Genomic DNA, 23,487 nt, shown 5'->3' on the forward strand with positions numbered 1-23,487 from the left:
TTCAGTGGGTTTAATGGGAGGCTAAGCAAAACAAAACAATCAGTAAACTCCAAAGTAAATTAGCAGAAAGGATTCACACTGAAGCATGGAAAAAACAAATACATCCTGTCGCAGATGGAGACAATATCCATCAGTCTAGCATAACAAGGTGTGTTGACAGGAGAGAGGGGACCAGAGCAGAAGTATTTGAACGGATAACAAGAGAGAACTCCCCAATGATGTCAGTCATCAGGCCAACAATTCAAAAGCTCAATAAGTCCCATGATGGATAATCACACACACACACACACACACACACACACACACACACACACAAACTACACTAAGCTCTGCCCTAGTCAAACTTCTGAAAACCAGAGAAAAACTGGGTAAAAACACCCAGAGGGAAAATAATTCTATTCCGTGCAACAACAGAAAGAAAGGCAGACGGCTTTTCCTAAAAACAAAGGAAACCAGAGTGAGGAAAATGAAATATTTTTTTTCAAATGCCGAAGAACAACCTTTCCAACTCTAAGTTCTATAATTAGCAAACATATCCTTTAGAAATGAAGCTGAAATAAATCATTTTCAGAAAAAAAAAGAAAGAAAGATGAAAGGATCCACAGCAGCAGGTCTACACTAAAAGAAATACCACAGGGAGACCCTCAGGCCATCAGGATCATCCAAGACGAAAGCCCAGGTCTGCCAGAAGGAACACAGGGGACCAGAGGGAGTCGACGTGTGGCCAAAAATAAAATGTGAAAAGATATATGTAAGACTATGAATTCTGTTTTTTTTTAAAGGTTTTGATTATTTTGGGGGGTGAGGGAAAGAGCACATGGGGGTGGGGTAGGGAGAGACCGAAAGAGAATCTCAAGCAGACTCCACGGTGAGCGAGGAGCCTGACTCAGGGCTCGATCCCATGACCCTGAGATCATGACCTGAGCCAAAATCAAGAACCAGGTGCTTGACACTGAGCCACCCAGGCGCCCCAAGACTATTAATTCCTTAAAGAAAAAATCATAACATCATGCTGTGTGTTTTAGAACATGTGAGTAAGCAAAATCTATTACCTTCATAGCACAGAATGGGTGGTGGTTATGGTAACAGAATTGTGTTGTTCGAAAGCTCTTACACGGAAAAGTGGTCCAATAGTAACCCACGGTTCACTGAGAAAAGTTAAGCATGGTAATTGTATTCTGTAAAGTCAACGATCAAAGAAATACAAAAAAAAGCCAACAGAGGACATGAAGTAGAATATAAAAAGATATTTAATGAATCCAAAAAATGTACGGAAAAAAAAAAAACAGGACAAAGATTCAATGAGACAAAGAGAAAGTAAACGGGAAAAATAGTAGATTTGGCCCAATTGCGTGCATGATTACATTCAATGTTAATTAACAAAAAAGGTCCAATTAAAAGATGGAGATTGGGGTACCCGGGAGGCTCAGTGGTTGAGCATCTGCTTTTGGCTCAGGGTGTGACCCCGGGGTGCTGGGATCGAGTCCTGCATCAGGTCCCTGCATGGAGCCTGCTTCTCCCTCTGCCTGTGTCTCTGCCTCTCTCTCTCCCTGTGTCTCTCATGAATAAATAAATAAAATCTTTAGAAAATAATTTAGAAATAAAAAAATAAACGATGGAGATTATTGAACTAAGTTCAAAAATAAAGAGCAGGACCCCACTACCTGCTATATAAATGAACCGTAAATATAAATGCACCACTAGGTTTAGATTAAAAGGGTGGAAGATCCGTACCTAGTAGACACCGATTATAGGAAGGCTGGAGATACAAAATTGAAGGAAGGAAGAAATCCGAATTACAAGACTATATTCAGAGGAAAGCTGACTGTAGTAAAACAAGAACACTAACACGCTCTGGGACGTGAGACGCAGAGACACAGCAACAAGAGCCCAGAAATCCCGGAGCGCACAACTAGAACTAGCGCATCTGAATGTGCTCCTGTCGCACAGAAATAGGATAAAGGCACCAACCAACAGTAGGATTTTATAAATTCAGAAGGCCTTTGTGGTTTCTAGGGACTACTGCAAAATAGTTCAAGAATAACTTTGAAAGTAGTCGGAAGAAATAAAAGCACAATCATGAAAGCTAACAACTAGGACGCCACTTCCCGCGACGAGGGAGTGAGGTTTCCCCAGCTCCTCGACCAGCCGCTGACCACCACGGACACGTCGAGTCCCCAGAGCCGGCCCCGCGGAGGGAGCCAACGCATGGCCAGGTCGCCCCGGTGGGGTGCCTCCTGGTGTGGAGGGTCCTCTTTCCTCTCGGGTGATGCCCCAAACCCAGCCCCGCGCACAGAAGGTGCCGGGCCGGCTTCCTGGCCAGAGGGACCCACAGAGAGCGCTCCTGAAGCCAGGAGGTGGGCAGGAAAAGCCTGTCTCTTCCATCCTTTCCCTCTGAGCTTTGCCCAAAGGTGTGGCCCCATCTGAGCACCCCAAGTGCAGGAGAGGCCCCCGGCTTCCGGCTAGAGCTCGTCTAGGGACCCCCGCGGGCCACTTCTCAGAACGGCCGTGCACACGTGCCAGGCAGCTGAGGCCCAAGACAGAGCCGCAGACGCTCGGGCCCCGGGCTCGGGGACGACCCGGCGCAGCAGAGCCGAGCCCTGCACGCGGCACCGACACGCGAACCGCAGGCCACGGGCAACACAGAACTCGTGGCCGCTAACCGGGCGGCTACCCGCCTGGAGAAACAAAAGCATCAACGTTCTCCCGAAGCTGGTAACGGCCCCCGTGTGCGGAGGCCACACACGCCCACAGAACACGAGCGCGCCGCGAGCAAGGACCGCGGACCCCGGAGGCCAGCCTCCCGCCACCGACGCCCAGACGCAGAAACACCGGCCGTCCGCAGCTCCTCGCACCGTGCACTGTGCACCCAAAGGGGAAACTCCGGGAAAGGAAGGTGACGCTCCCCGCAGAATAGGAAATGTAAGAAAGGACCCCCCGTCCCTGAGAAGGAGAGAAGCGAGAAATGCAGCCCACAAAGTAAAAACGCAGCAGGCGAGGGCAGGCAGGCTGGCAAAGTGGCCAGATGCTCGCCCAGATGTGGGCACGCACGCCTGGGGCCCAGGGCCACTCGCCAACGGGGGACAGCGAAGGCCAAGGTGCACACAGCTCGATCGGGAGCGCCCCCGAGGGCCAGGCCACCCAGGGGCCACCCAGGGGCCCCCCAGGGGCCTGCACGGCGCTTGGCGAGCGCGCACACGGCCGGGCAGCGGACTCGCTCTGAGCGTGGAACCCGCTGCCCAACTGCAGCTCCGCGGTGAAAGCCACGGGGAGCCCCGCACAACGGTTCCTCCTCGAGGCCGAGGCCTGCAACCAAATCCCACGCCGGCGTCTGTCCCGGCTGTCGAGCCGGCCTGTTGACTCTGTGGAGACAGTGGGCTCGCTCTGCGATGTAAATGTTTACGTGGCCTTCCCAGAAGCTCTCGGGGCCAAGCTCTCTCTCCCTAAGTGTTATCTTTTCTGAAAACACTTCAGCGTCTGACCATAAAGTAGACACAAACACTCGTGACAGCCTCCTCTCGCTCCGGCGCTGCTCGTCTCTCGGGGAACACTTGGTGATGATTTCAGACGTTTATCAGTGGCAGAAAATTGCTTGAATAAATGAAGTATCTGGGATTACCCCTTGAAAACAGATGTCTCCATGCTTGTTGAAGAGTGACCAGGCCGTCTAATTCCAAATACTTCTGAAAGAATAATGATCTAGTCCCTGAGGGAGCCAATTAAACAAAGGGGGGGGGGGGAGAAACGGAACAATGCAAAGAGCAATCGAAAGAAATGGAAGTATCTAAACTCGTGCCAAATGAGATTACACAGCAAAGCAATCCATAGGGCAAGGGAGAACTTTAATGACAACAGGGTCACCTGTCAGTTCACTAAGGGCACAGAAATTCTACAGGCGTGTGCAGAACCCGGAGCCTCAAAATGCAGCGGTGAAAGCTGCGAAACGGAAAGGAGAATTGATTTTGGCTTGTCCCCATCCCTGGTCCTGGTCACAGTTGGCTTGTCCCCATCCTTGGTCCCGGTCACAGTTGGCTCGTCCCCATCCCTGGTCCTGGTCACATTTGGCTCGTCCCCATCCCTGGTCCTGGTCACAGTTGGCTCATCCCCATCCCTGGTCCTGGTCACAGTTGGCTCGTCCCCATCTCTGGTCCTGGTCACAGTTGGCTCATCCCCATCCCTGGTCATGGTCACAGTTGGCTCGTCCCCATCCCTGGTCCCGATCACAGTTGGCTCGTCCCCATCCCTGGTTGGGTTGTCCCTGGTTGGTCTGTCCCCATCCCTGGTCCCACTCACAGTTGGCTCGTCCCCATCCCCGGTCCCACTCACAGTTGGCTCGTCCCCATCCCTGGTCCCACTCACAGTTGGCTTGTCCCCATCCCTGGTCCCGCTCACAGTTGGCTTGTCCCCATCCCTGGTCCCACTCACAGTTGGCTCGTTCCCATCCCTGGTCCCGCTCACAGTTGGCTCGTCCCCATCCCTGGTCCCACTCACAGTTGGCTTGTCCCCATCCCAGGTCCCACTCACAGTTGGCTCATCCCCATCGCTGGTCATGGTCACAGTTGGTTTGTCCCCATCCCTTGTTGGCTTGTCTCTGGTTGGTCTGTCCCCATCCCTGGTCCAGCTCACAGTTCAGCCTCCTCTTTTGGGAAAACCGTGCCCAGTGAAGCCAACTCTGACTGTTCGGAGGGGGGGGGGGCACCTGTCGAGTCTAGGGACTAGGACGGTCAGGCTGATGATTCTTACTTCAAATTCATAACATCCCAGTACCGCGTGCCGCCAGGACCCTGCTCCACTTCCCCGGGGCTGCGCCCCCTGCTCCCACGTCTCCATTCCCTTCTCCTCCCACCTCACGCTCATTTTGGCTCTTCTCCTTCCTCCCTGATGGCTCAGCCTTCTTTATTCTGACCTCGCAAGCCTCAAGCTGGGTGGGCCCCCCTACTTCTGCTAGGTGAGTCCCCCCACTTCTGCCGGGTCCTGTGTTCTGGTTTTAGGGTGCATTAGGGCATCACTGCTGATGAGGGCACTAGAAATGGATTTAACCTGCGTGTAAGAGCAGCAAGGGTCCGGCTGTCTGTTCCGTTCAGGTCCTGAGCACCTTCTCACGCTGGCTGTGGGGTCTCACAGGCTGGCCAGGCCAGACAGTAGGGGGCAGTGGGCATCTGTGTCTTGGGAGGGGGGTGCCTGTGGGGTCAGAAGAAGCCTCAAAGAGGCAGTGGCCTTCCAGTGGAGTCTTACCAGGTTTGGAAAAGGCTGGCTGAGGGGAGCAGCTGGGAGCGAGGAGGGGCGTATGCACACAAGGACCTTCGCTCGGTGTGTCTGGAGGGGCTGGGGGGCTCACAAAGGATGCTGCCTCTTGGGGGATGTGGAATTCTGGGGTTCAGAAAGGAAGACAAAACTTGACAAAGTGGACTGGGGAGGGGTGCGAGCGGCACTGGAAACCCATAGTCTGGAGCCAGGGGCCTCAGTTGGTGTATCCTGTTTGGTCCCGCAATTTGGAAACGGATGAAGGGTCCCCAGAGAAAGACAGAATGCAAGCCTTCCCGGGCCCCCAGCTGCCAGGTGCGGGACTTGCTTGGGACCCATCATCCGTTTATTCCTTCCAGTCTCTCCCTTTTGGAATGGGCATGCCCAACCTCTCCCACCATGTATCTGGGGAGCAGAAGTGGGGGGGCTCACCCAGCAGGAGAGCTGGTGGAGGGACAGCGAGGCTCCCCGTCCCCACCCGCAGCTCCCCCAGCGGGAGACACTGAAGCTCTAGGCAGCGTGCCACCGAGGCCTGAAATGAGACCCTACAGGCTACCTCTGGGAGTTAGGGCCGTCCCGTCCAGGGTCCACCCGGGCAGGGGAGCCTGACCGCCACACCTCCCAGACACAGAAGAGAGGGTTCGCTGCTCCCAACGTCCGCCTGCACTGCCCGTGGAGAGCACCCTGGGGTGGCGGGTCAGTGGGGCCTGGGTGGAAGGGAGGCCGGGAAGACTGATGTCACCCGGAGGCAGGTGCCTGTGAGCAGCAGCAGTGGACTCAACGGAGAAATGAGAGGCTCGTGTCATGTGCTTATGACGACGGGCTGACCCCAGCGACCACCAGCCCTCAGCGGGCCGTGGCTCCTTCCCACAGCCGCACACACTTGACAACCACTAAGCAACTGCACGCGGGTCCATCCGAGGGCGTGGCGGTGCCCGTCTTCCCACTGACCACCCCAGTCCCTAGCTTCTGTCGGTTAACCACCCGCGCCGGGTGAACCACCATCTGACACAATCAACTAGCATGACACAAAGGCAGTTTCAGCCCATCAAAGTCCCCCGTTCCAACGACTACAATCTGGGGGTAGCAGGGGGGGGGGTTCCCTGCAGTTGGGTCTCATAAAAACGAGCACCTGTTGGAACGTGGTCTTCCCCACGTGGCTGCCCACGACTGCAGACCCACTTGGCCACTGCAGGACTTCACAGAGAAGGGGACCAAGGTCCTACCACACGTGGTCCTGAGTGTACACTGTGGCCTCGCACCCAGCTCTCTGGTGCCCCCTGGGGCCTTGCATGACACTGGCACCCGCTCTCCAGCCAGGGAAGGGCACGGGGTTCTCCTGGGGCTCCGGGGCCACCACTGCCCCCAGCAACACTCCAGCAGCGCCATGCTGCCTGGCGGCTGGCACTGTCCTAAACACAGAGGCCGACCTCGGGGATCTACAGCGGGACAAGCAGCACTGGGTCAGAACTGCGGCCTCCGCGGGTAGTGAAGGAGCACTTGCAACCCTCAGGGGATGTCTGGCTCCCTCTGATTTTCCAGGGCATTCGGGGACTCTGCTCTCAGAGCCAAAGCAGCCAACACAGAGCTACAAGGAGGGATGGGGGGGCAGGGGGCAGGGGGGGCAGCCAGGAGGTTGAGCCCCATGCCGGTCGCCGGGGGGACAGGAGTGGACACCCCTGCAGAGCTGGGGACGCAGGTCCCTCTGCGGGTCCCTGGTGTTTCCAAGGAGGGACTCACGTACAACTCTTGTTGCCTGTGCATTTGCTGTGAGCAGCTGGTGCTCCCCTCTAAAGGAGGGCACACGCGTGCACACACACCTGCGCCTGCACACAGCAGGGCGGACGCTGGGGTTCATGCCAGCCTCACCCACAGCCGCACAGGGGGCTGGGCCCGGGCAGCCCGGAAGGTAGGGGGGCCTGAGGGGCGGTCTCTACCGCGCAAGGCACCTGTCCGCCTCCCGGAGCAAGAAGGCATCGCCAACAGCGCCCGGGAACGTCCCCTCCCGGGGTCTCCTCCGTTGGCACCGCGGCCCCAAGGGCTCTGGGCAGAGGAGCCTGGAGAGGGTAGCTCCCGCGCCAATCCTGGGCCACCGGTGCCCTCTGTTGGTCACCCAGGGAAGGGGCGCGCTGGCCCCGTCGCAGCCCGGCGCGCAGGAGCGAGACTCCAGAGCATCTCCCCTCGGGCGCGCGGGGGCCTGGAGCGCGCAACGGCGGGGCCGCCGGGCATCACCGGCGCTTCGGGGGCGCCCGCTGTCCCGCCCGCTCCACGGCCTCGGCGAGAGCACCCACGGGGAGGAGGGCGCTGAGGCGCCGGGAGGGGCCCCGGGCGCAGCGGCCGAGGCGCAGGGGCGGGGGGGCGCGCGCCAGCCGACGGCCTCCCGCCCGGGAACACCCCACGACGCCCCCGAGCGAGGCTCCCCGTGGTGCGGGGCTTTGCGCAGCGCGCCCGGGGAGGGTCCGCGCAGGCCACGCGCCCCGGCCCGGCCCCCGCCCCCGCCCCAGCCCCCGCCCGGGGGTCCCGCGTGCCCGCGTGCAGCAGGTGCCGGCCCCCGCCCCCGCCCCCGCCCCCGCTCCCGCGCCCGCGCCGCCCCCGCCCCCGCCCCCGCCCGCGCGCCGTTCCGGGGCGTGTCCTCGGCCACCGGCTTCTATATAGCGGCCGGCGCGCTCGGGCCGCCCAGACGCGGCATCGGCGGCGCAGTGCGCAGCTCCGGCCACCGCCCCGCGCTCCCGCAGCCTCGCGCCGCGCGCTTCCCCGATCCCCGCGCCGCGGTCGGCCGAGCAGCGGGCCCCCCGGAGGGCGCCATGCAGGGGGCGCGCCCCGCGCTCTGGGCCGCGGCGCTGACGGCGCTGGCGCTGCTCCGCGGACCCCCGGCGGCTCGGGCGGGCGCGGGCGCGGCGGGCGCGGGCCCCGTGGTGCGCTGCGAGCCGTGCGACGCGCGCGCCCTGGCGCAGTGCGCGCCGCCGCCCACCGCGCCCGCGTGCCCGGAGCTGGTGCGGGAGCCGGGCTGCGGCTGCTGCCTGACGTGCGCGCTGCGCGAGGGCCAGCCGTGCGGCGTCTACACCGAGCGCTGCGGCGCCGGCCTCCGCTGCCAGCCGCCCCCCGGGGAGCCGCGCCCGCTGCAGGCGCTGCTGGACGGCCGCGGGCTCTGCGCCAACGCCAGCGCCGCCGGCCGCCTGCGCGCCTACCTGCTGCCTGCGCCGCCAGCGCCAGGTGAGCCGCCGCGCCAGGTGGGCCCCGCCCCGCTGCCGCCCCCGAGCGCTGGGCGCCGGTGTCCCTGTGTCCCGGGCGGGCAGGGGCGGGCCCGGCGCGGGAGCATCTCCCCGGCCGGCGGGGAGCGGGGGCGGAGGAGGGCCCGGGAGGCTGCGCGGGGACGTGCGGGACACGGTGCCGGGCCTCGGGGACGCTCGGCGCGCGGCAGGGACGGGCAGGTGGGAAGCAGGTGTGCGCGGCTCGTCGCGGCGGCGCACCTGATGTCCGCCAGGAGGTGGCCCCCAAGGTCCCCCAAAGGCAAGGAGGGACGTGGGGGTGCGCCCGGTTGGCACGTCCCGCGTCGGCCCCGCGTGCGCCCCCGACCCACGCCAGGGCCGGAGCTGGGGAACGTGGACTCGGAGACCTCAGGGATGCTGAGGGGGAAGGAGCCCGCCCAGCACCGCGCGCCTCCTACCCGGCCTCGGAGGGCTGGGGCGCGGCTGCTGGGAGCCCCAAGAGGACGGAGGCTCCGGCGTGGCGCAGCGGGACCTCAGGCCGTGTACATGGGGTCGGCAGCTGCAGCTCTAGCCCCCCGCAGGCCCAGCCAGCCTCCCTAGGGGCGGGGAGCATCATGCCCCCACCTGCCCGCCCCGGGCAGGGCCCCCACCCCGGGCTGGCAGGAGAGAAGCCCCTTTGTGGCTTGGGTTCTGCACGTTTCCACTCCCGAGTGGCTTTGTTGGGCCAACCCAGGATTGGTGGGAAGGCAAAAATCCAGTTGCCCAAGACGTGCAGTGCTCTACGGCGGTGGATGTGAAGTGGCTAAGGGGCCTCTGTGTGGGGCAGTTAGGGCCTGTGCTCTGTGGGCACCGTGTTCGGCCCTCGTGTCTTCGGGATTTTCAAAAAGTGCACTTGGAAGTTCTTGGAGGCGCCACCGACTCCAGGTAGCCAGCAGTGGGTGTGTTGCAGCCACTACCACGGAGGCCCCCCCACCCCGTGTGGGTTGATGGGCTTTCCCATCACACGATTAAAAGACCTAAGATTTTATAAGGCTTCTGGGGCCTCTGGGGGCGGGGAGGTGCATTTAAGTGGCCGTCCCAAGTTCACTTTATCCGCTGCTTCACTGGGGAGGTTTTGTGTTGCTGCTGAAGTCCGCAGGCATTAGAAAGAAAACCGGGGAGGTTTAAGAAGTTACTCGGTTCTTGGAAAAGAAATGCAAATCTGTTTATTTGCATACTCTTAGCATCTCCTTTGTCCCTGCTACTTCCCTGACAAGGGAGGAAAAAAAACCCCTTGGGTTAAAGGAAATTGAAACCAAATTCTAGCAATTAAGAACCCGGCGCTGAGCTAATCTGCGCTTCCCCTGACGCCAGACCCCTCGGGAGCCCAGCCACCCCTCCGCCTCCGGGGAGTCTCTCTTCCCAGGGAGGGGTGATCCCCGGGCCCTGGTGAGCACACCTGCCCTGAGCACGTTTTGCAGAGTCGGTCCCCGAGCCAGCCGCGGGAGCGCTCTCCACGAGACCGTGTAATGCACCTGTCACCTAGAGCCAGAGGTGTCAGCCAGCTTCCCCGCGGGCTGCCACCCTGCATGCGGGGGGGTCCCTGGGAGCCGCGCTGCTGGCCGAACGGAGCAATCGCGTGACCCACAGGGGCTCCTCAGGAGCGCTTCCCCCATAGCCACCCCACTGTTCTCCTGGAAAAGGAAACCAGAGCGTGCTGACGCCACAGGAGCCCCACGTTTCATCCGTGGGCTTGAAACTCCGGTGGTGCTGTGGGCATTGCAGCACCGGTGTCAGGGCCTCGGGTGCCCTTCTCGTTTGCACGTTGCGCACCGGGAGGTGTCTTGGGGTGGTGGGGTCCTTCTGGGGACTAAGAGCTCTGGCACACAGCAACACGCCCGGCGCGCACAGGGAGTTAGAGACGTGTCGGCGGGACCCATCTCACCACCAAACACGCCCAGAGCAGGGGGACGCGCAGCCAGTCCCGGAGGGGCGTGCGGTTCCCCCGGGACGGCGCTGGACTCCGGGGCCCTGCAGGGCTTGTGCACTCCGGCCGCTGCCTCCACCCCACGTGGGGCCCAGATTCCGCAGGGCAGGCAGGTGGAGCTGGGCTGGGGGTGTTCCCCCGGAGCAGAGTCAGTCCTGAGCACTGTCCCTGCTCTGGCTCGGGCGTGCCCCCTGCTGGTGGAGGGCAGGGGTGGTGATAAGCCGTCCACGCCCCCGCTGCCCTGGAAGAGCACACAGCAGGTTTCACTGTATTTACTTTTAAACATTTATTTATTCATTTGAGAGAGAGAGAGAGCGCGAGCGCGTGTGAACGGGAGCAGGGAAGGGGGATCTGGGCAGAGAGCCCAGCACGGGGCTCGATCCCGCGACCCTGAACCTGCCACCTGCGCTGAGACCAAGAGTTGGCCGCCTAAGAGCCGAGCCAGCCAGGCGCCCCAGCAGATTCCATTCAGAAAGTGGGCTCCCTGGGGCGCCGTGTCGGCCGCCCGCTGCTGGTACCCGGGAACCGAACCTGATCCCGTGTTTCGAGGTCACGTGGTGTTGCCGGATGGCATTGCCGTGCAGCCGGGACTCGGGCCCAGGGGTGAGATTCTGAAAAGGCCGCTGCTCGCGGTGGATGGCCGTGCCACCCGTGTGCCCCTTGCACCTTTCAAGGAAACAGCAGCGAGTCGGAGGAGGACCACGGCGCAGGGGGCGCGCACGCCCTGCCCAGCACACACCGGGTGCCCGACGCCAAGCTGCAGCCCCTGCACACGAAGATGGACGTCATCAAGAAGGGGCACGCCAAGGACAGCCAGCGCTACAAGGTGGACTACGAGTCCCAGAGCACCGACACCCAGAACTTCTCCTCCGAGTACAAGCGGGAGACGGAATATGTGAGCGCCTCTCCTGGCGGGTGGCAGGCGGCAGGCACTCGGGGCGCACGGTCGGGGGGCACGAGCCCGTCTTGCATGGGAGGGGCCAGCCCTGCCTGCCGCAGGGAGGTCTCGGGGGTGTCTCAGGGGTCCAGGGACAGGGACACGGGTTCCAGCACCTTGAGTGCTCTCCCAGAGGTGGTTCCTGTTTTGTCTGCCTGGTCGCTGAGTGTCGTGTGTGTCCCCTGCCCCGGGGAGCCACGGTTGATGGTGTGGGCATGACCTGGCGGGTCCCCCGCGGGGCCACCCATGCTCCCTGTAACCCGCCACTCCCCCACAGGGGCCCTGCCGCCGGGAGGTGGAAGACACGCTGAACCGGCTCAAGTTCTTGGATATGCTCAGCCCCAGGGGCATCCACATCCCCAACTGTGACAGGAAGGGCTTCTATAAGAAGAAGCAGGTGAGTGCCATGCCCCCTGCTGCCCCGGGAGCCCCTGGGCGCCCCCGCATGTCCCCCTTCCTGGGAGGCGCGGCCCAGCCAGGGTGTCCTTATTTTAGGCCAGGGTGAGTCGTGTCTGGAGATGAGCCATTCCACAGTGGCGGCCTCAGCGTCATGACCGCCAGGCGGCTGCAGAAGCCACAGGGCCCGGGGGCCGCGCTTCCCTGGCCATGGGGCTCCGTGGTGTCCCTGTGGCACCTGTGTGCCACCTGCTGGGAGGCAGCAGCACATCCGTCTGTTCCCCTCAGTCAGTTCTTTGGCAAACCCACACCGAGAATGCGTCTGTGCAGACTGGCGCGTGCCCGGGGACAGGTGCCCGGGGAGGTGGGGACATTGCCATCCCGCCCATCAGCGCAGGTGCCTGCAGGGTGGCAGGTTCAGCATCAGCTGTGACACCTGAGGGACACCCCAACCCCCGCGGGGGCTCCCTCCGGGCTCACTGCCCCCCTGCGCTCCCCCGCAGTGCCGCCCCTCCAAGGGCAGGAAGCGGGGCTTCTGCTGGTGCGTGGACAAGTATGGGCAGCCGCTGCCTGGCTTCGACGCCAGGGGCAAAGGCGACATTCACTGCTACAGCATGGACAGCAAGTAGACGCCGCCGGCCACGTAAGTCGGGGAAGCGGGACGTGCCCGCCCGGGAAGTGGGGCCCTGGTCCCGTTGTCTCGGGCGCCTCTGGTCCCTTGGGAGATGCTGGACTCGGACGCACTCAGCGCAGAGCCGCCCAGGCTGCCCCACGCGGCTGTCCTGTCGGGGGCTTGTCCTCACAGCAAAGGACTGAATCCACGAGGACGTGGGGAAGGAACGTGCTTCGCGCTTACAAGCAGGACTCGTGTTCCTCCGTACTCTGCGTCTCGGACGCGTTGAGAGTCGGTGCTGGACGGGCCTGTTCACCAGACACAAAGGGGGGTTTACGGGAGACTTTGACTTCCAAGAATGCGGTCACCTGCGATCCTGCTTGGTCTTTGAATACACGAGAGGGCCTGGGGCAGCCTGGTCTGCCCTTGGCCCAGGGTGTGACCCGGGGTCCCGGGATCGAGTCCCCTGTCGGGCTCCCCGCAGGGAGCCTGCTCCTCCCTCTGCCTGTGTCTCTGCCTCTGTGTGTGTCTCTCATTAATAAATAAGTAAAATCTTTAAAATTTTAAAATGGAGAGAGCCATTGGGGAAAAGAGAATAAATGTGTTTCATCTCCTCAAGACAAACTTAAGGAAAGAGAAGAAATTCTCGTTTCTTTTTTTTTTTTTTGAAGATTTTATTTATTTATTTGGGAGAGAGCACCAGCAGGACGGGGTGGGAAGAAGACTCCTACCCACGCAGCTCAGTCCCGGGGCCCCGGGATCATGACCTGAGCCACCCAGGCGCCCCCAAATTTTCATTTTTAGTTACAAGTTTTGTTTCCCCACGAGTCAGAAGCAAGAACTCAAGGTTGAGGGTGAGACCTGGGGCTGGGCCTCGGCCTGCAGCCCCCGTCCGCCCGCCACGGGGGGATCTAGCACCAAGCACCGTGGGGCAGGAGTTGAGCCTTCCGAGGTGGGGGAGTTTCTCAACATATTTATCTTTCTGTTTGTTTTAGTTAACGTGGAGCTCAGAAACGCCTTATTTTGCACAAAAGACTGCCAAGGACATGATCAGCATCTGGCTACAGCCTCAATTTATATTTCTTTTTTTGTGGTGAATTGATTTTTTTTTTTAACCAAAGTTTAGAAAGAGATGTCTGCGACGCCTAGGGCTCTTCCAGGTGGCGAACCAGGGCGCCCTTCCACCTCCCAGGAGTCCGTGGGACGCCGCTTGGTTTTTCTTCCCGCTTCCTCCAAACGTACACGTAAACCCCAGCGCTGCGCGTCCCCGAGCGCTCCCGCGTGTCCACCCTCCGCCTCAAGACCGAGCGACTGTTGCCTCCGTGGAGCACAGGCCTCGTCCCCGCCCGGGAAGCAGGCACAGGCCTCGCAAGGATGGGGAGCCCCGCACCTGGTGGTGTCTGAGACCCCCCGGTGCACCTGCCAGGGGCTCCCGTCCATCGGGCAAGGGCCCGGCTCGGCTCGTGGAGAGGGTCCTGCAAGCCTTCCGGGGGCCACCCTGGGGAAGAGCAGAGAGTAGATGAGTCTTACACGAAAATTCGAGAGGCCAGGAATGTCGTCGGGATCCCCGGGAGCCCGTGAGAGCAGGTGTTACTGACCCTCTGGGTTAGGCAGCTTCCCGGGGGTGCAGGGTGGAGGGCTGGGGACCTGCCAGCAGAGGCAGCCCCACGGGGCCGGGGGCACCACAAGAATCCGCCCTTTTCAGCGGCCGCGGAACAAGAGCAGGATTATTTGGGGACCGCAGACCACAAACCGCGTTTCCCCCGTTCAGCAGTTCCAGAACCAGGTTTATCTTTGAGGATGAGCTCCTTTCTGTCCTTGTCTTCCTCCGCACGATGTAAAAAGAGTTAAAAATCAGTTCGGTCACCCGGCAGAGAGGGATGGCTCCCCGGGGACGCGGGGGCCACCTAGACAATCCATGCGCTGACACGGGACTCCCCCTGCTTCTCCTTCTAGTCACACGTAGACGCAGAGAACGTGCATTCCGCCTGAGGTGTCCCCTTGCATACGTCATAGTCCAGATACGCTAGGAGCTGAGCTAGGTAACCGTAGGCACGAGGTTAGCACACGAGGGTGGCCGCGCGGGACGACAATCCCGGTGGGCTGCGGCCACAGGCCAGGACTCCAACCAGCGGGAGCGGGAGACCTCGGGCTGGAGCGCCGCCCGCGGCCCCTTGGGGACACACAGGGGCCTCGAGACGTTCGCCTCTTAGCTTTCCTTTATTTTTTTAATTAAGTTTTTTTGGGGAAAAAAGGTATTTTTGAAAAGTTTGTCTTGCGATGTATTTATAAATAGTAAATAAAGTTTTTACCATAAGGAGACCAGCTTCTGTTCCCCGTGTTGGTGACCAGCTCCAGGGTTCGCTGGAGAGTTGGGTGTTCGGAGCACAGCTGGAGTCTGCATAGACAAATGCCTTTGCCTGTCCCATCCCGTCCCAAGAAGCACCCCAGCGGGACCCCCCAGCCCCCCAGGCCTCTGCTGGTGCCCCGGAGGCTATGGAGGCGCCAGGCCACACCTCCAGGGAACTCGGGGCCTGGTTGTGCCTCCAGTCCTTTGGCTGGTGTCTCCCAGGGGCCTGTCTTCGTCACCACTCAGGCCACGCAGAGCAGACCTGAAACCTGCCGAACGGTGTCCCCTGTGGCCTTCGGCCCCTCTGCTCGGGCAGCGGACGAGGCCGGGGAGGGAGAGGCCGCGGGCCCCTGAGTGGCCTGTTGAGAGCCGTGACTGACCCTTTTTTAAAAGATTTTATTCATTTGAGAGGCTGCGGGAGAGACAGCGCAGCAGAGGGCCAGGGAGAAGCAGACCCCCGCTGAGCAGGAAGCCTGCCTGGGGCACCATCCCGGGACCCCGAGGTCACCACCTGAGCCCCCAGGCGCCCATGACCGACCCTTTAGAGAAGCCTCTGCAGGGCTGTGCCAGCTGGCATTGAGCTCTGTGTCCTCGGGGATCGTCCACGGGGATCCGGGGACAGGCCAGGGTTGGGTGGGGGCTGTGCCTGCAAGGTGCCGACCCTGAGGGAGGGAGCCGGCGAGCAGAGCAAGGCCCGGGGCCCATGGGTGCTGGGGCTGCACACGTCTGGCAGGTGCGCGGGCACCCGGACGGAGTTGGGCGGGCCCCGGCCTGCGGGTGACAGCCCCGTGGGAGGCTGTGCTGGGACCCTGTGCCCACCAGCCCTGGACCACTTCACTTCTCCCGGGTCTCCTGTCACGTCTCATGAGCACGTGAAGTTGCACACACCCGGCCCTCTCCCCGCCCACACCCCCCCCCCCCCCCCGGCCTCCCAGCTAGCTCCTGGGAGCTCCTCCACCCCCCGCACCATGTGTCCCCAGCCGCCATCCCCCAAACACAGGAATGAGCGTGCCAGGGCGTGTGTCCCCAAGCCCCGGGGATGCAGTGGCTACATCGGCACAGCTGAAGCATGACTGTCGCCGACGCTGAGGAGGGTGTCATGGGAGGGGCTTCCCCGCTGTGCTGCGCTGCCCTGAGAGGCACGTCTCTTATGGCCAGACTCCTGGGACCCAGCGCTCCTCCCCGACACGCTCCTGAAGGTGGCACGACGGCGATGTCACCCACAAGGATTTCGATGTCGGTGATAAAGACAAATGCTCGTGATGGGTGAAAATGAGACCAGATGCTGTTGGACTGTGCACACACCCACGTGCACACACTTGCACACACCCACACAGAGGCACACGCCCACAGGCCCACACATGCAGTGACACACACATGCACACAGACGTTTGCACACATACGCAGACACGTGCACACACACAGATGTGCACACATGTACGCTGACACGTGCACACGCACACATTTATACAGATGTGCACACATACACAGACACATGCACACATGCACCCATTTACACGACGTGCACACACATTTACACAGACGTTTGCACACATATACAGACATGTGCACACAGATGTGCACACATTTACGCTGATGTGCACACATGCACACATTTATACAGACGTGCACACATGTACACAGACACGTGCACAATGCACACAGATGTTTGCATATGCAGACACGTGCACACACATGCACAGATGTGCTCACATGCATACAGACATGTGCACACACACACATACACAGATGTTTGCACGCATGTACACAGACATGCACACACCCATTTACACAGACGTGCATACATGTACACAGACACGTGCACACACGTGCACACATACACAGAAGTGCACACACATTTACACAGACGTTTGCACATATATCTAGACATGTGCACACACATACACAGACATGCACACATTTACACAGACACGTGCACACATGCACAGATGTACACACATGTACACAGATGTTTGCGCACATATACACAAACACATGCACAGATGTTTGCACACGTACACGTTTACACAGACGTGCACACATGCACACATGCACCCAGATATTTGCACTCACCTACACAGACACATGCACACATATACACAGACGTGTGCACACATATACACAGACACGTGCACACATGCACACATGTACACAGACGTGCACACACGTGCACACAAAGAAACAGCATAATGTCAACCTGGTTGTGAAAATGTAGGCAATGTCTTTATTTCCACCTCATTACACTCCCAGCAGTTTCAGCAGTGACACGCATGTGCCCCGTCTACCTGGAGAGGCTGCTGCTCACCTCGTCAGCCACCGCCTGTCGCCCTGGAGCCTGAAGAAGGAGCCTGAAGGAGCCTGCGCTTCCGGGGGCCGGATTCTTCCCGAGTCAGGGCCGCGGCTCCCACTGCTGACCACCCCCACGCGCATGGTGTAGCCCTGTCCCCAACCTGGGAAGGGGACTGGACACCCCCCGGCCCCCACTCCAAGCAGTCTCGCTTCTCCACACCGTCTGCTCTGGAACAGCGCCCGCAGGCGGTGCACAAGGGCTGCGGAGTCACGGCTCCTGTGCAGAGGGGCAGCCCGCGGGCGGGGCCGGGACGTGGGGCTGGGGAGGAGGGGGCTCCGCACAGGAAGGGTGGCAGGGCCGCAGGGTGCGGGACGCCTGCTGGTGGTCGTCCTCTCATTCCCGCGTGGCAGCTGGTCAAGGAAGGCCTCATGGGAGTGGCTTTCCAGTGGGCGCCAGGGAGGCCAGGGAGCAGTCACCCCAATCCAGGGCCACCGTGAGCCGGACGCCCCTGACCCCACGTGCGCAAGGTGGGACCTGGGAGAGGGCAGGCGCCAAGTCAGGGACCCAGGAACCCTGGCATTTGCGCTGAGTGGATGGGGAACCAGGCCTGCTGCTCCAAGTCCCACTGCCCCCGGGGGGCTCAGGGGTGCAGTCGGGGCTCGGGGGTGCAGTCAGGGAGTATTTTAGACATAGGGTCCCCTATTCATGGGTTGGATTTGGGGGCTCAGGAGGACATAGAAGGCGCCACCCAAGGCAGCCTTCCAACTGAAGAAGGAAACAAGAGGAGGTAGTTTTGGGGGGACACCAGGATCTCTAGGGGGTGAGGGGAGGTGCCTGCAGTCATGTCCCTCTAGGCTGCCATGGAGAACGTCAAGGTCACTAGAAACAGAGCGGAGGCCCTGGCCATTCTAAAGGGGGCAGGGGTGCCCCGTGGCCCCTTGCGGCCGGGAAGGCCAGAGCAGCGATGCTGCAGCGTGCACCCAGGAACAAGGCCGCCGTCCGTCCACCCCACCAGGGCCCCCGACAGCTTGGGAGCTGTCAGCACCTGCCCCCGGCTGCACGGACACACGCACGCGCGTCCTGAAGGAGTGAAGGAGGCAGGAGGGCGACGAGCCGCAGAGCTCCTCTCCCGAGCCGGGCAGGGGTGAGTGACCCACCGCAGACTCCCGGAGCTGGAGGCTTTCCCGGGACCCCACGCTCGCTGCGCCGCTGCCCCGCGAGCTCCGGGTGGGGACAGGGCCGCACACAGCAGGGCTCCCGGGGCGGCCCGGCCAGTCCGAGAGCCGCGACCTCCGAGCAGCACAGCTAGATCCAAAGTGAGCCGCGCAGCAGATCACTTCCTCCGGAAACAAAATGAGAACTAACTGCCCCTCCAAGCGCGGGGTTAGGAGCTGTCATGTCCCAGGAGCTCAGGGAGGGACCAACCGGCACCGTTGGTCTGAGGCACCCAACCGGGGAAACAAGGAACGCAGAGGGGGAAGAAAGAACAGAATGGGCTCCGCAGAGGCTGCGTCAGTGACCATCAAGTACACGACCTGCCTTGGAGGAAGCCAGGGGCCTAGAGGCTGGAAAATAAAGGGAGCACTTGAGACCCCCGACGTCCTGGCGAATATTCAAAGGAATATGACATGCATTTCTCATTGCGTGAAAAAAAAAGAGAATGACTTTAGGTTGACAGTCTCCACCGAATGTACAAGACGGTACAGTTTGAAGACACTGTGGGGGCATCTGGGAGGCGCAGGTCATGATCCCAGGGTCCTGGGATAGAGTTCCGCTTCGGGCTCCCTGCTCAGCGGGGGGTATGCTTGGAATCCTCTCCCTCTGTCCTCCCCGCATGCTCTCTAAATGAAATAAAATCATTAAAAATAAAACCACTGGGGCAGCCCGGGTGGCTCAGCGGTTTAGAGCCGCCTTCAGCCCTGGGCATGACCCTGGAGACCCGGGATCGAGTCCCGCGTCGGGCTCCCTGCATGGAGCCTGCTTCTCCCTCTGCCTGTGTCTCTGCCTCTGTGTGTGTGTGTGTGTGTGTGTGTGTGTGTGTGTGTGTGTGATGGATAAATAAAATCTTTTAAAAAAATAAAATAAAATGAAATTTGTCAGGTGAACATAGAGAAGCAGGTTCATTTGCTAAAAATCAAGATATGGGTTGTAATCAACAGAGGAGGCTGAAAGTTAAAGGGTAGACAAGTGAAATCAGAAAAAAGTATCCAGAACAATGTAGAGTAGCCAGTACGATGAGAACAACTTGATTTTAAGCCAGAGAGTGTTTTCTTAGAGGCAGGAAAGTCACCACGAGACAGCATGAGGGTGGATGGGCCAGGAGTACGAGCTGTTCTAAATACGTGCACCCAATAAAATACCCTTCAACTTTTTTTTTAATTTTTTTTTATTTATTTATGATAGTCACACACAGAGAGAGAGAGAGGCAGAGACACAGGCAGAGAGAGAAGCAGGCTCCATGCACCGGGAGCCTGACGTGGGATTCGATCCCGGGTCTCCAGGATCGCGCCCTGGGCCAAAGGCAGGCGCCAAACCACTGTGCCACCCAGGGATCCCCCCCTTCAACTTTTTTATTTGAAAATTAATATATTACAGTAATTTTTACCCTCTTTGGAAAAAATCAGAGAGGATTTAGGAGATCGGCAACCTCAAAACCAGCCAGCTTAGCCCAACCAAGCTACATGCTGAAATAATAGACTGCACGTCCTTCTCAAGAACCTGCAGGACGTCGAAAAATCAATCACATATCAGGTGGTAAGAAAGCCTCAGAAGTGAAAGCCTAGATACCACGTACGTGATAGTTTATGACCATAATGTGATTAAACTGAGAATCAATGACAGGAATCACCTCCCTGAATCCCCACATTTTTGAAAACGAGAAAGCACAGGAGATGAATGCTTCCAGGTTGAAGGAGGAGTTGACTATCTTGAAATCAGAACTCGGTGGGTGATGTTAATGAGGACAATGACGGCAAGCAAGAAGGCCGAAAGAAATACACGCTCGAAATACCTCCATTAGGTTCAGTGGCTTTGAGTGTATTCACCCACATGTGGCATCATCCTCACTCAGTTTTAGAGCATCTCCATCACTGAATAAGAACCCCGTACCCGCTAGCCGTCATCCTCCAGCCCCTGTCCCAGCCCCAAGCAACCACTCATTACTTTCATCCTCTGCAGCCTTCCCTACCTTGGACATACGTCCACACGAACAGAATCACACAATGTGAGGCTGTGGTGATGGGTATACTGTCTTCAAGGTCCATCCGTGTTGTAGGACGTATCATTCCCTTTTACGGCCAAGTAGTATTTCGTGATATGGATACATGATATTGTGTTTATCCATTTGTTTGACTACTGATGAGCATTCGGACTAGTTCCGCCTCTTGGCCGTTATAAATGACACATCTAAGAGCGCACATCTGTGTACAAGTTTTTGCATGGATGTGTGTTTTCACTTATCTTGGATATAGCCCTAGAAGCGGAATTGCTGGGTCCTATGGTAACTCGGTGTGGAATCATTTGAGGAACTGCCAGACCGTTTTCCAAAGTAGTTGCACATCGTACATTCCCACCAGCAGCGTACAAGGGCCTCATTTCTGCACGTCACCACTTGCACTTGTTACCTGCTGTTTTGATCACGGCCATCCTCATGGGTGCAAAGGGGCATCTCATTGGGGTGTTGATTTGCATTTCCCTGAGGACTCATGATGGTGAGCATCTATCATGTCATGTGCTTAGCGACTATGTATCTTCTTTGGAGGAATGTCTGTCCATATATTTTGCCCAACTGGGTTGTTTGTCTTTATACTACTGGGTTGTAAGAGTTCCTCATGTATAATGGATGCCAGCATTAGCAGATTATTAATTTGCAAATATTTTCTCCCATTCTGCAGGTTGTCCTTTTACCTTCCTGAAGCACATGAGTTTTTAATTTGGGTAAAATTTAGCTTTCAGTTTTGTCACTTGCATTTTTGGTGTTATATCTAAGAATCTTTTGCCAAATCCAAGGTCGTGAAGATTTACCCCTAAGTTTTCTTCTAAGAATTTTATGTTTGTAGCTCTTATATTTACATCTTTATTGGTCTTGAGTTAATCTTGTATATAGTGTGAGGTAGGGATCCAATTTCTTCTACATGCAACTATTCAGTTTTCCCTGCCCCATTTGTTGAAAAAACCATTTATCCTCACTAAACGGTCTTCCAACCCTCACTGAAATTCAGCTGAACATCAATGTCTATTAATGGCCTTTCGATTCTATTCCACTGATCTATAGTCTATCCTTACTCCCCTAACACCCTGTTTGATTACTATTATTCTGTAGAAAGTTTTGGAATCAGTTAATGTGAGTCCTTCTACTTTGTTCTTTAGCAGGATTGTTTGGGCTATTCCAGACCTCTGGAAGTTCCATACTAAATTTGAAATCCGTTTTTTAGCTGACTACAAAGAAGTCAGATAAGATTCTGAAAAGGATTGTGGTTAATCTGTGGGTTTAAGGTGTTTAATGTTGACAATGTCAAGCCTTCTGTTCCATGAACATGGTATGTTTTCCATCTATTTAGATTTCCATTCATTTCTTTCGACAATATTTTGTAGTCTTTATTCTGTACTTCTTCTGTTAAATGTATTACCAAGTATTTTATTTATTAATGCTAAACACTGAGTGAAATTATTCTCTTAATTTTATTTTTTGGTTGTTCATTGCAAATGTATAGGAATACGATGGATTGTTGTATATTGATCTTGTATCCTGCAACCTCGCTCAACTCACTGAATAGTCTTTTAGTGGATCGCTTAGGATTTTCTGTATGTAAGATCATGTCATCTCCAAATAGAGATACTTCCACCTTTCCTTTACCTGAATGCCTTTTATTTATTTTTCTTGCCTAACTGATAGAACCTCCAGGACACTGTTGAAGAGAAGTGATGGGAGTAGACATCCTTGCCTTGTTTACCATCTGCAGGGAGGGGAAAGGCACCCAGACTTTCCCCATTAAACACATTGTCAGCTGTGGGATTTTCCTAGATCCCTTTAGTCAGCTTGAGGAAGTTCTTTCTACTCCTAGTCTGTTGATATTTGTTGTTTGGATTCTTTTTTTTTTTTTTTTTTACCCTGAAAAGTTATAAAATATATTGGATACTATCAAATGCTTTTTCTGAGTTTGTTGAGATGACCATGTGATTTTTGTTTTTTTTTATTCTATTGATATGATTTGTTGCATTATTTTGTGTTAGGGTGTTGGAACAACCTTGCATTCCTGATATAAATCCCACTTGGTTATAGTGAATTTTTTTTTTCAGAGAGAGAGAGAGAGAGAGCTCACACATGCACACACATACACACAAGTTGGGGGTGAAGCAGAGAGAGAGAAAGAGAGAGAATCTCAAGTAGGCTGTATGCTCAGCACGGAGCCATTGCAGGGCTCGATCTCACACCCTGAGATTGTGACCTGAACCAAAATCAGGAGTTGGATACATACCCGTCTGAGCCACCCAGGCGCCTCATGAATGTTGCTGGATTCAGTTTACTAGTATTTTGTTGAAGATTTTGTGTCAATAGTTGTAATATATTATAATATTGGATGTTGAGTTCACAAGTCAATCCTGGGGGCTTGGCAGATGGAGGGTGGCAGCCACAGGTCAGAGGTGAAGGGAGAGCCCCAAGAGGGAGAGCTGGAGCCCAGACCATGGAGGGTGGGGGTGTAAACTGGGGAGACTCTGGCTTTTCCCACAGCAAGATAGGGGCATCCAGGAGATGGAGTGGAGGCAGCCAAGAGGCCAGGAGGGACCCATGTGATAGTTGAGATAGCCATTGTGGAGAGATGTGGAAGGAACAGTTGGCAGGGCTGCATCCAGGAGAGCAAGCCAGGAATAGTTCCTTCTAGGAAGAAATAAGGAATCCAAGGAGCAAAGAAGCCCCATGTGCTCAGAACTCAATCATCAAAACACAAGGGGTCAAGCCCTACAGAGGACAGAGGAGAGGGCGAGGGGCAAAGGAAGAAAGTGCTTGTATCCTGTGCTTAAGATGGTGGGGGGGCAGGCCTGCTGCTCACAGAGGCAGGAAAGGGGTGAGTCATCAGAGGTTAGGCCCCAGGACAGGGGGTGGGGCAGGCAGGGGGGTGGTAGGGGAAGGGCAGACCTGCCAGCAGCAGGACAGGGAGCCTGAAACACCAAAGCTGCATGAGAAGGGGGTGTGTGAGGGGATTTCAGAAACAAAGGGGGGGGGCATTCAGTCCTTATCCACGTAGCCACCGTGTTCCTAGGTAGAGCATTTATTCCCACCATGTCCACACCATGCAGGTGTGTGTGACCACACAGCCATGTCCAGCTCGGGTCCCATAATCAGCCCCGAACTCTCCCTGCTCGTCTACACAGACTGGGATCTGTGGGCACAGGGTGAGTCCTTAAGCACGGCTTCACCGTCCCCTCAGGTCACTTGAAGGGAACAACAACAACAACAACAACAAAACCAGCACTGTGACGCA

General features: G+C 57.7%; 1 protein-coding gene across 1 annotated transcript; it reads left to right on the forward strand.

The window, feature by feature from the left end:
- The first annotated feature begins 7,925 nt into the window (after positions 1-7,925).
- On the forward strand, positions 7,926-14,685 carry IGFBP3 (insulin like growth factor binding protein 3). The gene is made up of 5 exons (XM_072762778.1): positions 7,926-8,457; positions 11,094-11,314; positions 11,634-11,753; positions 12,256-12,395; positions 13,361-14,685. The coding sequence occupies exons 1-4, from the start codon at positions 8,049-8,051 to the stop codon at positions 12,379-12,381; spliced, it is 876 nt and encodes a 291-aa protein (XP_072618879.1). The 5' UTR covers positions 7,926-8,048; the 3' UTR covers positions 12,382-12,395; positions 13,361-14,685.
- The last annotated feature ends 8,802 nt before the right edge of the window (positions 14,686-23,487 follow it).

This window comes from Vulpes vulpes, chromosome 7 (assembly GCF_048418805.1).
Source record: "Vulpes vulpes isolate BD-2025 chromosome 7, VulVul3, whole genome shotgun sequence".
Taxonomy (NCBI): domain Eukaryota; kingdom Metazoa; phylum Chordata; class Mammalia; order Carnivora; family Canidae; genus Vulpes; species Vulpes vulpes.

Bases quoted from the DNA above. Each gene is read 5' to 3' on its own strand.
- IGFBP3 (XM_072762778.1), top strand. From the start codon at position 8,049: ATGCAGGGGGCGCGCCCCGCGCTCTGGGCCGCGGCGCTGACGGCGCTG. The intron at 11,315-11,633 runs GTGAGCGCCTCT...ACTCCCCCACAG, and splicing joins ACAAGCGGGAGACGGAATAT to GGGCCCTGCCGCCGGGAGGT. The intron at 11,754-12,255 runs GTGAGTGCCATG...GCTCCCCCGCAG, and splicing joins GCTTCTATAAGAAGAAGCAG to TGCCGCCCCTCCAAGGGCAG.